Source organism: Corvus cornix, chromosome 7 (genome assembly GCF_000738735.6).
Source record: "Corvus cornix cornix isolate S_Up_H32 chromosome 7, ASM73873v5, whole genome shotgun sequence".
Classification (NCBI taxonomy): Eukaryota; Metazoa; Chordata; class Aves; order Passeriformes; family Corvidae; genus Corvus; species Corvus cornix.
In genome coordinates, this window is record NC_046337.1 from 5,245,269 (window position 1) to 5,259,542 (window position 14,274).

The 14,274-nt window shown below is 41.9% G+C and overlaps 1 protein-coding gene across 1 annotated transcript in view; it reads left to right on the forward strand.

The window, feature by feature from the left end:
* LOC104694222 (von Willebrand factor D and EGF domain-containing protein-like) overlaps window positions 1-14,274 on the forward strand; it is a 170,396-nt gene that overhangs the window by 81,934 nt on the left and 74,188 nt on the right. The window contains exons 12-13 of the mRNA XM_039555503.1: window positions 10,928-11,064; window positions 12,133-12,288. Of these exons, the coding sequence (XP_039411437.1) occupies window positions 10,928-11,064; window positions 12,133-12,288 (293 nt within the window). The remainder of the gene's footprint in view (window positions 1-10,927; window positions 11,065-12,132; window positions 12,289-14,274) is intronic.

Sequence of the window (14,274 nt, forward strand, 5' to 3'; positions counted from 1 at the left end):
CCCACCTGGATACAATCTCCTTTAAGGTAGTGCAGAGAGCAATAAGGTCCACCTGAGCCTCCTTTTCTCCAGGCTAAACATCCCCAAGGCTGTTCCCCTACATATCCCAAGGTACACATGTGATGGGACACCTCTTTCCAGGGAAAAGCACAGCAGTGCCACACAGCAACAACAAACCTCTCAAATGCTCAGAACCAAAGTGCTTGCTGACATCCCTAAAGCCACGATTTCACACCAGAAAAAGTTATTAGAGATGAAGAATTAAGATCAATCTCAGAAATAAAGCTGTGTGCTCTGACCAGAGCAGCTTGAGCCCCGTCACTAGGAGCTCAGGAATCCTGGCCTGGCTGGCAGAGCACAGGAAATCAGCACTGTGCAAGCACAGGTGGGATAAGCCCCTGGGCTTTGTGACTAATAAGCAGAGGTTCTGTAGGAAGGGAAAGAAAGGAGAAGAAATAAAGAATTGAATTAGATTTCTGCTGGGCATATAAAAGTGCTGCCTCTTTCACTTTCTTTTCAAAAAATCAGGACCGAAGAAACAGAAGAATATTCATTGATTTCAGAAAAGCTGAGTTTTAAGTGCCATTGCTAGGGAAAAGTTATTTTCCAGGAGAAGCTACATGAGTAATGAAGGAGAAAGCAACTCCTTTTGCTGGCTATATATTTTCCAATCAGTTCCAAAACAAATCTACGTCTAATTTTCTAAGGCTGGAATTATAGATGGGAATTAAAACTCCCCCAAGATCAAGGAGGCCATCAGCATAATTCAAATATCTTTTCCAAGGTCACCCAACCTCAGCTATGCTGCCAATACATAACAATATATTCTGCCACTGGTTTTGGCCAGCAAACACACACAAAAAATGGCCCTGAAGTACTTTTAGGGATCGGAATACGGGCCATAATGTATTTGGAGTCATTTTAAATGAAAACACGCATAAAGAGAGAATATGTGAAGTGTGGCTTGCAGAAAGGCTTACTCCTCTGCTCTGCCTGACTCCAACAGGAGCCGTCCAGGTGGCCAGAGCTATAATTATCCTCACATGAAAACCGCTATTTGGAGTTGAAAGGCACCTCTGAAATTTGGCAGCACTCCAGAAGCTTAGAATTTCTTAATGTTGCTTAACATTTCATAACCCCCACCCCCCCCAACACCTGTATAAGGTGCTTAAAATGTCATTACCACCTGTAATTAAAGGCAGAATCCAATTACAGCAGGTAGCAAATCAAGTTGGTGCTTACCATTTGTACATATTGACCATGTTGCTTATAAAAAAAAAATTGGGACTGGTAAAGCACACATAGAGCAATGTAATATGCAGATTGTATGAAGCTCTAAAGAGCAATTACAAGATAAAAGGTAATGAGGAATAATAGGGACAAATTAGTTTCAGTGAAGTAATGACACTTGAAGTTTAAATTTCTACGTGGAAAGTTCTGGGGAGAAAAAAATTTAACCAGCAAAGAAATCAAAGCAAGCAGAAAATGAAGGTGGGAAGGTGAGAAGGTGAGAAGGGAATGCTCACCTACCACACTTGCAGATATCCCATTTTCATATCAATACATTTCATTGGTTTTATTAAGAGGGGCTGTGAACCCAACTGCATTTTCAGAGCTGTGAACCACAACCACACAGGTCCCTCAGACCCATCTGCCACAGCAGCTACATCGATTACACCCTTTTATTTTTAGAGTGGATATATAGACCTTTCTGAATTCAACAGCCTGCTTTGGGTCTTGTTCATGTGCTTTAATTAAATAATATGAATTAAAGCACGCAATATTTTTATTTTTTTTTTAAATAAATATAATAAGCAAAAGTATGAGTTCAGCTATTTCAATTCCTCAGGCTGGGTCCTCCAATGGAAAATTTCTCTTCCCCTTGGAAGGGTAAGCTCAGAGCTTTGATCAGATCAGGAACGTGAGGTCAGGTACCTATTATGGAAATCTCACCATTTATGTAATTGTGCTTTATTTTTAAGCTTAATTCTCATTTTCAAAGACAAAACCCAAGAAAGACATTTAAAGAAAATACATTTTTTCAGGATCCCCAGGTGAAAGGGGACAGAGTATTTCAGTTGTCTACGTCAAAATCCAATCTGCTTTGGAGACTTTGTATGGGAGCATACAGACTGAAATAAATACTTTTCTCCCACTTGTATGAATTCAGTGATCTTTAAATTCCAGATCATAATGATTATGTAAGGGCTGTTAGCATGTCAAGTAAATGAATACTTTTTGGCATTTTCAATGTGTGTTTTGCTGATGTGATGCAGAGGGAGCCATCAGGATATATTGGGTCAATAGATGCTCCTTGCATAAATTAGACCATACAAAGTAAAACATGCATATTAGATTTTTCAAAGAAAATATAATCAATTTACAGAATTCCCAGGACATCTGCAATGAAAAATATTACTCACTGTGTGTAAGGCTGGTGTCCTCTGAGGCTGGGACCAGCCTGTGGTGCTGGTGTGACCAGCCTTTCAAGGGAGAATTCCATTTTATAGCACCACAAGGGCCCCAGAAACAGAGTTACCAGAAACTGTGACCCTCTGCACAGGAATTGATCAGTTTTTCAAATTGTTCGGGCTAGTAAACAAAGAAAAAACAACCAAGCTTTTTGCTAATATGGCAAAACATGTTCTATGGCAGAGAGGATGCAGTACACTTTAGCAATTCTATTGATTTTTCAAAATTGGATTTCATAGGAAGAGTCAAACATGCTTGTGAGAACAGCAGACACCATGCTTACTGCTTTCAAACTTTTCTCACCAAACAGAGTGCTATTGCTATAAAAAAAAAGTTAAATGGCATTATTCCTTATAAAGCCCTTCTTCTTTTCAAATAGTAAGGCATTGGGCTTAATTCCACTCTTGTTATAACAATTCCATTGACTTTGGTGGACGTAATATCAACAAAGTCACAGTTACTATCACTTTGATGAAGTTACACTATCAAGACAAAAATCAGGTCTCTTTTTCACAAATATTCTTTCATTTTTTTCTTTTCTCTCATACTAATTGCTGACTTTTACATTCCACAAAGTTGGCTTTTCCTATCTATCCAGCTGAGGGAGGTTTGACACTTTCCACCGCCTGTAGCCTCCCCACTCCCTCTTGTGTGGACAGTTCACTCGACAACTGATGGGCAGGGAGGCAGTGCTCTGGTACCAAAGTTTAGAAGCTGGGGCATCTGTTTCTAGCAAATACATTTTTTCTTCAGTAATGAATTCTGTAAGGCAGGGATCACTTCAAGCAGATGTCTGTGTACCATTACAGCATAAACCATAATTTAATACGCAGCTCCCACCCCTCTGGGATTGCGTTCTTTACACTGGGCTTAAAGATATTAAGAATATATTCTTATTTCCTTAAAGCTGACATTAAAGAAGTCTCACTAAGATATCAATACTCCATAAAAGAGGTTCTGTACAACTTGAAAATGGAAACTTTTCTTTTGAGAGCTGTTATCTCCACTTAATATCCATTTTTTCCCCTCAGCTTACAGAATAATATTGGAAAGTAGATAAAGAGTAAATATGAATATACTATTATGCAATTCAAGATTACATTGGGTTCAGTTACTCAGCTTTTTCCTAGTTAAAACAATGTATGATTTAATGCTGAAATAAAACTGGGGGAAAATATCTTCTAAATGTTTATTTACAAAACACACTTTCCTTCTCCCAGCCATCTACAGAGCAGTGGTCCTCATCATCATGATCTCTGAGGCCCTGGCACAGGTTGCCCAGAAAAGCTGTGGATGTCCCATCCCTGGAAGTGTTCAGGGCCAGGTTGGATGGGACTTGGAGTATCCTGTATGAAGAAAATTATTCATTAGTATCTTCAGGTCTGGGCCATAAAAATTTACACAAATACATTCTTCTCAGGCTAAAAACAGAACCAGTATTATCAGTCATATTTACAAAAAGTATAATGATTAAATATCAAGCTTTGACATTACCTGTCAAAAAATCAATTTTTGAACATAGGACTTACCAGCTTTTGAAAATAGAAGTCTTGTTCTTTTAAAGGAATGAACACCTCCAACCACAAAAGTTTTAGTAACTACAAAATTTACAAAAGAAAAATAGTTTAGAATTAAAAGAGAAAAAAAGCATGAACTCTGACTACCACTGATGCATCCTCACTGACACCCACACACTGTGCTTGGAGACACATTTTTCTCAGTCACATCAAATATATTTGTGGGCAATTTTCAGGGGCTGGAAACTTCTTGCTAGTTTTAAAGCCTTTCTTCTTTTCACAGCAGTTTTACTTTAGCTTTTGCTGGTGCAGATGCAATAAACAAGCATCTGAAAAGGCAAACATCAATACCAGCTTTAATCTACTGTTTTAAGTCCCAGTTCTTTCTGTTCAAGGCACAGACCTGGCTGAGCAGGAAGAGGGCTATTAGCTTTATAGTTATAAAGTCAATAGAAACCGAATTTTAAAAGGATATCAAATCCTCATGATAAGGGACATGGAAGGTTGCATGCTCAGTGATCCATACTATTCCCTGCAAACCAGATCACGGAGATTAGTCTTTTCTGGAGATTAGTTTATTTGCTTTAATGCAAAGCAGTGAAAACAGTCCAGTGAAACATGTAGCTAAACAAAACCATTTTCTGAAGTACGTAGAATCAAATTGCCAGAAAAGTTTAAAAAATTATAGGTCTGATTCAAACTGACCAAAGCCAGACAACCCAGAAGCAAGTCTATAACTTCTTTACATCAGGCTGTTTACAGATACCACAGGAAATTTCAGCCTTAAATCTTCTTAAATCCACAAGAAAACAAAAAGCCCTGAACAAAGAACTTCCTTCTCCAAGTACTCACACACACTCACAAGATAAATAATAAGTTCACAACTGTTTGTAAACTAGAATTATAACCTGCAAACCATTCAAAAGTCTGATTTAAACTGACCAAAGCTGAAAAATCAGAGCAAACTTGTAATGCCTTTAAATCATGTCGTGTAAAGAGCCCACAGTTCACCTGATACAGAACATTCAACCAATTGTGAACAAAACCCTAAGTGTAATAACCAGATTTAATCTAATTCAGTAGCTTTAAACATGGGAAAATTACTGAAACCAACTAATTGGACGCTAGAGTGGACATAAGGACTAAGATGACATCACAATGACCCAAATCCCTTTGAGTGGCATCATTGCACTTACTCATAGGAAGCCTCAAGATGTTGCCAAGGATTCTGCCCTGAAATGCCATTGAGGGACAAAATCTGAGACCTGCTTTGGTGTGCCAGTGAGCACCAGGAAAGCACAACCAGAACCTTACCTGATGTCACCTCTCCAGACCATCTGGAAAAGAAGAAATATTCTGTAGTCAACACCACAATCCTCTTCCTTTCTATCGCTGAAGTACATTGCTAGCAAGCCTTTTAAAAATAGAAGGATTAAATAAACCTAAAATGTCATAGTGAGATTTCTAAAGCAAAAAATAATCTACCATATTGTTGCAGCACATGGATGCTTTCAGTGCAAAATTGAGCCAGGCCATTTCTCACATGCAGTGAGCTCTGGCACAATGCTTTTCCCCCACACTCTCCCAGGGCTCGTGTCTGCAATCTGTACTGGATGCCAGAGACCCTCAAAGCAGAAAGCCAGATTCACTCCATGCCAGTGAAAAGTCCTAGGTCTGGAGTTTGGTACTATGGAAACAGAGTCATTTAGGGTGGAAAAAATCCCTAAGGTCATCGAGTCCAACTGTTAGCCCAGCACTGCCAAGCCCAGCACTAAACCATGTCCCCAAGTGCCACACCTACATGGCTTTTAAATACCCCCAGGGATGGTGACTCCACCACTTCCCTGGGAAGCCTGTTCCAGTGCTTGACCACCCTTTTGGGGCAGAAATTTCTCATAATATCCCATATAAACTTCCCCTGCTGCAATTTGAGTCCATTTCCTCTTGTCCTGTCACTTGTTAGTTGGGAGAAGAGACCAATCCACACCTTGCCACAAGCTCTTTTCTGGGAGTTGTAGAGAGTGAGAAGGCCTCCTTTTCTCCAGACTAAAAATCCCCAGGTCCTTCAACTGCTCTGGTTCTCTGAGATCTGGTTTTGGAAGCAGGAAAAAGCAGTTTTCATTTAGAAGCCAGGGAGGTCACTGATGTGCAAAACTCCTGGCAAACAGCATATGGATACTGATAGTGTTTTCTTGGGGAGGATTATCAAATGAGCTTTGGGTCATGGATAGCACGAGTTCCAGGATAATGGATTCAGTGATTGTGTCTATGATGACTGTAATAACTCTATATATAAAAGAAGTACAATGTTTGTGCAAGCATTTGAATGGAGGCAGACTCAGGCTTGCTCTGTCCAAGGTGTGAGATAATTAAGCATCAATTTGCTCTGATACAGAGCCCTCATATCTATGGTGTTTGGAGGTCCCCATCCACACGAGCAAGCTCTGGCATAGCAAATTGTTTCATCATCTACCTGATTCCAAGGAAGGGACAACTGGGCATCATGGGCCATTTACTTGCGCATTTCAGCAAAGATTTAACCCAGCCCAGCACTTGTGATCTGGTTCTTGATTTGCTTTTGAAATAGCAATAGCTTAGATAGCTTATTTGTCATCCCCTCTAAGAAAAGCAGGGCAGTTCCTTTCCTTCTCTTTATTCAAGCAAAATTTTTGCTGATTTCAATTTCAGGTCTGCTGCTCCAGCCCAAAGCCTCATGGTGGTTTTCAAACATTGCAGAAGGAAGTTTATTTGTGCTGGGATACTTTTCTAATCAAATGAGTAAATCCAACATGAACCATATCTATCCATCAGCAAGGCTTCAATAAGTGTAGTTTTGCAATATTCTTGATTTTGTGTCAACTGTCTTCACTTTACTTCTACTACTGTGCATATTATTTACATAATACACTGCAACAAATACCTGTAAAACCAACCATGCATTTATGTGGGGGTTTCAGTCTTTGATGCAGCCTGTGCTCCTTGTCAGGTTTGATTCATGTAAATGATTACGGAATGAAACCACACTGTCAGCAACTCTGAATTTACTGTTCTTTTCTGGAAATTCCTACTGGAGATGGGAGGAGAAGGAAGGGAAGGTGGGGGAGGTATTGTGCCTTGAGGGAGGCACAACACAAGCACTGCAAACCAAACAGCACAGATCCCTTATTCTGTCACCTGAGGTCTGGAGGCCTTTGAGATTTCCACCTTGAACTCCAGACTCCTCTCTCCTTTTTATCTCAAAACAGTTTCATTAAAGCACAAGATTTTTTTTTTTAGTTTTATCTGCCCAGCATTCCCTGTTGTTCATCACTGTCCCAATGCAATGTTCTGCCAGGTGATAGATGCATTTTTTTGGTGTTTACTTGCTGTGTGTACAGACTGGGCACTGGAAATGCAGCAGGATGCCCATGCCTGAGCCAGTGGATATGAACACATGCTGCACCCTGTCACATATCTGAGCCCCAGGCACCAACCTGAGCTTCAGTTTTTGATCTACCAGTAAAAGTCAAAGCATATTCTTGGTCTATAGACCATACAGAGAAGAGAAGGAGGACGTTCTGCCCTGGATTTTGTTGAATTTTGATATTCTCACTTCCTAAACATAAATTATTAATGTTCAAATATATCATACTTTTTACAAGCTTCTTCCAGGAACTTCCTCATTACCTACAGATAACTCTCCTGCCTCTAACTTGCCCCCCTGCAGACATCAGACATCCATCCCAGGTCTCCAAAACCTCTGCTTTCTCTGGACATCTGCACTTTTGCCCTCGCTCTCACCCTTGTGATGTTTCCCAGCTCTTTTCATTGCTCTTGTCTTTCTCCCCTCCAGTCTTTAGCTGAACTACTTGCAGCTCTTTTGCTGGGTTTTTCAGGCTCTCCTGTATTTCCTTCTGATGTCATCACCTTTCTGGACTTACCAACTACCCCTCCACTACCATGGAGCAATGAATGACCACACCTTGATCCCTGTACCCCAGCAAGAACAGGATCTGGATGTTTGAGTGCCCAGCTGCCAACTGCCAGGAGACTTTTCCAAAGCTGGTGTCATGGAGATTTCCTCTCCCCTGTTTGGTTGAAACTGGCTAATATGCAACAACACTAGAAGGCAGAGGGGAAGACAGACAGAAACTCTCATTAAAACCAAATGCCTAAAATTCCTACACCCATTACATGTGACACCTCATTTTAAAAAACAGATAAAAACACCAGGCCTTGTCAATATTTATGTATTGCCTATACTGAGGTCTAAAGGCTGAACTCTAGTATCCACTACTTTAAAAAAGGAGACATGACAATTACTTTTATTTTCCATCAGTCTTAAAGCTGGTAAGACACTGATGTTTTCAGTTGCTGCCAAGTAGTTTTTGTATTAAGGAAAGGACTTTCCATGTTCTCATGCCCTGCCAGCAAGTAGTCTGGGGGTGGACAGAGAGCTGGGAGGGGACACTGACAGGACAGCTGACCCCCACTGACCAAAGGGATATCCTCTTCCATATGGCATCCTGCTCAGTCCATAAACTGGGGGAAAAGCTGGCCAGGGCTACTGCTCAGGTACTGGCTGGGCAGTGGTGAGTGGTGAGCAATTGCATTGTGCATCACTTGTATATTCTAAATATTTTATAATAATTATTATCATTACTGTAATTTTCTTCCTTTTCTCTCCCATTAAACTGCCCTTAACTCACACATTTTCTCACTCTCTCCCTTTTGATTATCTTCCTGATCCTGCCAGGAGGGGCAGTGAGTGAGTGCCTGTGTGATGTTCGGTTCCTGGCTGGGGTGAAACCCTGACAAGTGTGTACAGAATGGCTTGAGAGGAATAAATACAAAATGCTGTGCTGATACTGTAAGTCACTGGGGCTGGGTAATCCTGCCCTGACCCTGACACGGGAGTGTGTCCTTAAAGATTGAGGAAACCCTTGGGGAAGGGCAGGCGTCTCATCAACAAGCAGCTGACCTGAGAGTGCTTTTGTGGAACAGGAAGGGCTGCAGGAGCACACTCCTGTGCCTCACTCCTTACCAGCCCCTGAGATTCTGCTTCACCCACAGAAGCCTGAAAATCTGCAGTGATAATGAAAACATTAATGCAATCCAAGCTACCTCAGTACCAATGGGCCTAACTATTAAAATCTCATGAAAAACATAATGAAGCATTTTTTTTTAAAATTTTTATGCACTAACCACAGAAGAAGGCAATTTATCAAAACCAGTCACCACATCTGACTAATAGTTTTGTGAGTTACAGGAATCCACCAGTAACTGATGAAAAGCTGATAAGCTGTAAACGATTTCTCTTCTTGTAAATATTGCAAAGCGTCCAGCAGTGTTGGTAATACTGCTGCAATAAAATCAATTAAAAAAAAAATGAAAGAAAAGCTAAAAGCATTTCAGAAGTGCAGGGCAAAAAGAAGTCTTTTCACTATTTTTCATATTTATGTTGCTTTCCTTCCTTCTTTTCTCTGGAAAAGCGTGAGTCATGCAGCTCTGTTGTTACAGGCTGCAATCTGGTGGGATGGCAGTGTTTAAACAGCATTTTTCCTAATTACAGCCTTAATGGCAGAGCCCTAAAGGAACAGCGAGGTGCTGGGGAAGGTTATCAATTCAGCTCAGGGCATTTTGCCCCTCCAATCAGAGCTGAACTAATGTACCATTAAAATATTAGGTGATGGAGAGCTTCTGTTTTAGCTAAGCTACAGCTCAGAGAAAATTGATGGGCAATATTGCTTTGCCAGAGCAGTGGTGACGGGGCTGGGAAGAGGAAGGTAAGTGGGAATAACAACTGGGACTCCACTCTGCTGGTGAGCAAAGTCCCTCCCAGGACTCCTGGTCACACCCCTGTTATTAAGTGCTGCTCAGGAGGCAAGAAGAAAATGTTCTCCTTTGTGTTACTTGCCACCATAGTGGCTTCTCCCTACCACTAGAAGTACAAACAGTATAAATAAAAACATGTAACCATGATCCTGACTGACTGCTGTTATTGATGTATGATATTGAAGCCATTCTGAGTGTTGTGCTAGCCAAGAGCTGATGCAAATATCTACCAAATTATGATTTTTCTTAATTGAATATGTGAATCCTGGCATGCAATGGATTTGCATTTTTCCTCTGTAGAAATAACTCCAACATGAAAGCAATGAGCAATTTTAAATGGTGAGTACCTAAAGTAAAACAGAACTCAAAGGAAACATTACCTGAGAATCATAAAACATTTTAAAAACAGCAATAGGTGCAAGTCAGCCTTGTAAGGGAGCCAGCAGAGTCTGCACACCACTTAAGCCTTACTTAAGGCCTCAATGTAGGCTTTAAGGGAAACTTAGCTGGTGCATACCCTTTGTGCTGGCAGAGTGCAGAGCTGAGCACTACCATCAATGATTTAACCCTCTCAAGAAGGCTTTCCTTTGAGAATCCTTTTACTGCCTCCAAAACTTTAGGGAAAAAAACCCAAACAACAGAACAAAAACATAGGACTGGCTTTTACCCTGCTTTTTAACACTACAGGGAGCCTGGTGACATGGATTTGCCTTGTTTCCTTGCTTCTCCATGCTATGGGATGAGGCCTTGTCCTCTCAGCTGTGCTCCCACCCTGTTGCCTGGGTCAGCAGCAGTATTACCACTGGATACTTAGGTCAGCAGAAGTTTTACCCCTGGAGACCTTTTAACACCAAGCCACAGCTCCAGTGAATTGACTCAGAAGCTCTGACACATCTTGCAGCACTGGGTGCACAGGACAATCTTTAATGGAGGTTTGCTGCTTCCCCCTCTGACAACCACTGTTTCCTATTCAAGAGAAATCCACAGGGAGGCAAGGAAGACCCTAAGGAAAAGTATCAAACCACAACAACCAGGAACAACTATAACAAAATCTCTGAAAAAGCAGAACAGAACGGCGTGTAAGTGCTGCTCTCTAAAGCTTTGTCTCCATCTCCCCCTTGCAGAGCAAGCCTTGGAAATCACAGGCTTGGAGAACGGGGGCCTCTGTGACATCCGTGCCTCGGACTGCACCAGGATCCGGGTGTTTGGCCTGGGATTCAGAGAGTCCCCCAGCCTGCACTGCCAGGTCACCAGGTTAATGGTAAGCAGCCCCCTGTTGGCTCCTAAAATATTGATGATACAGCCAAACTTTATCATGTTTATATAGAAATCTTTTACTCTCATCTGTGCTATGTTCTCTCACTGCCTCATCAGAGTATAAACACCTTCCAAGCCCACTGCCATTGTGTGTGCTACGAGCGAGGGGAGCTGAAGAGGCTCAGGCCTTTCCAGGACTGATTCCCTGGAAATGCACAGCCATGAGTTCTTGCTCATTATCTCTGTGGAGTTTTGTTTGACTCCTGTTTGGTTCAGCTGTTCTGTACTCCATTGGAGCCTGACATCACAATATTATTTCTCATTTTGTACATCTGGAATCACCGCACTCGGTTGTTTTCCTAAACACATTTAAATGCTAAGTTTTGTGGCTGAACATAGGGTTTCCTCAGCACAGCTACAGATGCTCTTATTTGAATTTTCTTAGTCATAGTTCAACACCAAATCAGAACTTTTAATGAGCATTAAATTCATCTCTTATGCTAGCACTGTAATTTTATCATAAACAACTATACACAGGCAATGCTGCAACTAAGTTATTTGGTGGATCAGCATCCTCAGATATGAAATGTTTGATTAAACTCATAAATCCACCTCAGAACAGACACTCAGCCTGACTCCCACTCAGTGCTGGCACACTCATGAGGCAGAGCTGAGATTTGCCATGCCCGCTTAGGGCTCCAGAAGCTCTTACCAGCCTGGAATGTTTTGTGCAGCTGATCTAGAGGAGTAGCTGACATCACCTTAAAGAAGCCACGAGCTGGCTGCTGAGCTCCAGGAGCAAACACAAAGTTACTCGATTACATCACCCTGTCTCATCCCAGCTGCTCGTCCCAAGTGCAGACCACAGCACTTCCTAAATCAATAGCCCACTTGCATGCATGGCTAAGCATGGCTTCCCCTTTACAGTAGCTAAAGTAACAGCATGATTCCTTTTAAATAAAACACCTAGGAATGCCTTATATTATCAATTAGAAATACAAACGTACACTGACAACCTGATTCCCTTTATATGAGCCTTCAGTTGCTGCACTCTCCCTCTGTTCTACTGTAGCATCTCGATGGCAAATGGATATCAAGAGAACAAGAAAGCACAAAAGCAGCTTTTCTGAGCTCTGAGGCTGTTGACTGCCAGATCCCACTGCTGAACATCACAGAGGCTGTGCACTTCGTGGCCGGCGACGAGCCGTTCGCAAGATGGCAAGTGAAAGTAGGAATTTTATTATGTTTCTAAGAAACGCTTTAGAAAGAGAAAATCAGTTGTCATGGTAAATTAAAATGCAAAGCACAATTTTCTTCCTTTCAGAAATGAAAATGCCTGTAGAAATACACTAATGTCATGTAGAGAAAAAAAACCACCCCACCAACCAAAACAATGAGCTAAACCCAGGCGTCTCTGTAGCCAATCCAAAAGTGCAAATTACAACCACTTCTAGAGGTAATCACCTGAGATTGATGCAGTTGTGCTAATCAATTGTTAATCATTAGTATTCCATTTCTGAAAAGCCCAGCTCAAGCTCCTGATTAGGCTGCAAGTGTCAGAGAGCTCTGACTCCCTGGCTGCGCGAGCGCTGCGTGCACGGTGCAGGAGAAGGGCACAGGCTGGCTCTTGGGCAGTCTTGAGCTGGGATGTCACGGTCACAGTCCTGACCTGAATGGCTGCAGGAAGAAGCATGTGCAGTATCTGCTTGTTCTGGGTTCTGTGCTGTGGTTTTAGCTGCTTATTTTCACAAAATGGTACCCACTTTCTAAATATTCCCAGGAAACCAGTGCCTTCCCGACCCTGCGTGCCTGCTGCCCTTGGTCTCACTCTCAGCCTGGATGGTTATTTTCTGCAGATCACTTGATTTTATACAAGACTGAGATCTTTTAAAGGCTCTGCAGCTGAGAAGACTATATTGCCATTGTAGGGAGACTGCAGATGTGCTGTGAAAATTGCAGCATGCAAAATGAAACACGTAAAACACTCCCTTCACCATGGTGTTACTGCCTGTCCTGCACCCTGCAGCCACCTGCACCCCAGCTGGGGACATGTGCTGCCACATGGCCTGGGGGAAACAGAAAGATGTTTGGCAGGGCATGATTTCTAGTCAGTCTTTATTTAAAAAAAGATAAGGATTTGGAAGTTTAGGACATTAGGGTAAAACCTCTGTGGGAGAAGAGCCTGAGTGTTTGCTGCTGGGGTGGACCTTGGACCTTCCTTGTGTCACACACCAGGGCTGAACCAGGAGGGAAGGTCCTCTGCTCAGGCCTCCAAAATTTCTCAAAAAAGGTATTGAACTCTGCCAGCTGTGAGATAAAATGCTGCCTCATGGTGGAAGGGTCTGACAGGGAGACATCCTGGACGTTCCTGGCCCAAGAGGACAGCTAAAATCCTTGTATACGCACAGGAAGGTTTCTCCAGTATTCCCAGGACAGCTTCCTCACAGCGCAGGTCTATTACAATTCTGATTGTGTTCAAGTGCTTCCATTCAGCCCTGAGGAAGTCTGTACAATTTTTCTCATTCTTTTCCCTCAAAAATAGGTACAAAAACTCTCTTTCCGTGCACTAAAGCTCAAGAAAACCTCTGCACCTGTAAGCCTCCTGCCCTTTCCCTCTCCTTCAAACCCTGCAGAGGAGCCAGGCTGACGGCTACACAGCGAATGCTCAATTAAATCATCTCAGCCTGCACGTGAATCCTGGTACTCCTGTGGATCTTTTGATGAACAAATTGGGAAGGCAGAGCCCAGTGCTCAGTTTCAAAGACAGCTGGCCTTACATGGCAGCACAGAGAACAAAATCATGGAGCTTTTCAAGATAAAAAATTACTTTCAATTAATTCCACAGGTGTTCAAAAATCCGTGCTCCAGAAAGTTCCTCATAAGACTTATTGCAACATTGATGATCTGGGTTATGTATCTCCATACCTACTTTTCAAAATATAGCTAAAAGATTTTTCAGAACCAAAAATCAACACAATTCTTTCTGGAAATGTCACTGTTCAATATTTTCAGAATATCTCCCCCCTTCCAAATCAAATTTCAAAGGAGCCAGAAAAATTTCACTAAAGCTTTTTTCACCACCAGCACTGAGGAAACAAGAACTCTCACAGTGCTCTTTCATTTTATCTCCTCTTGTATTCATGTTTGCCCATTGTTTCCATGACATGCTGCCGAATGCAGATAAGAAAGTACATGTGGCTATACCAGAGTGTTT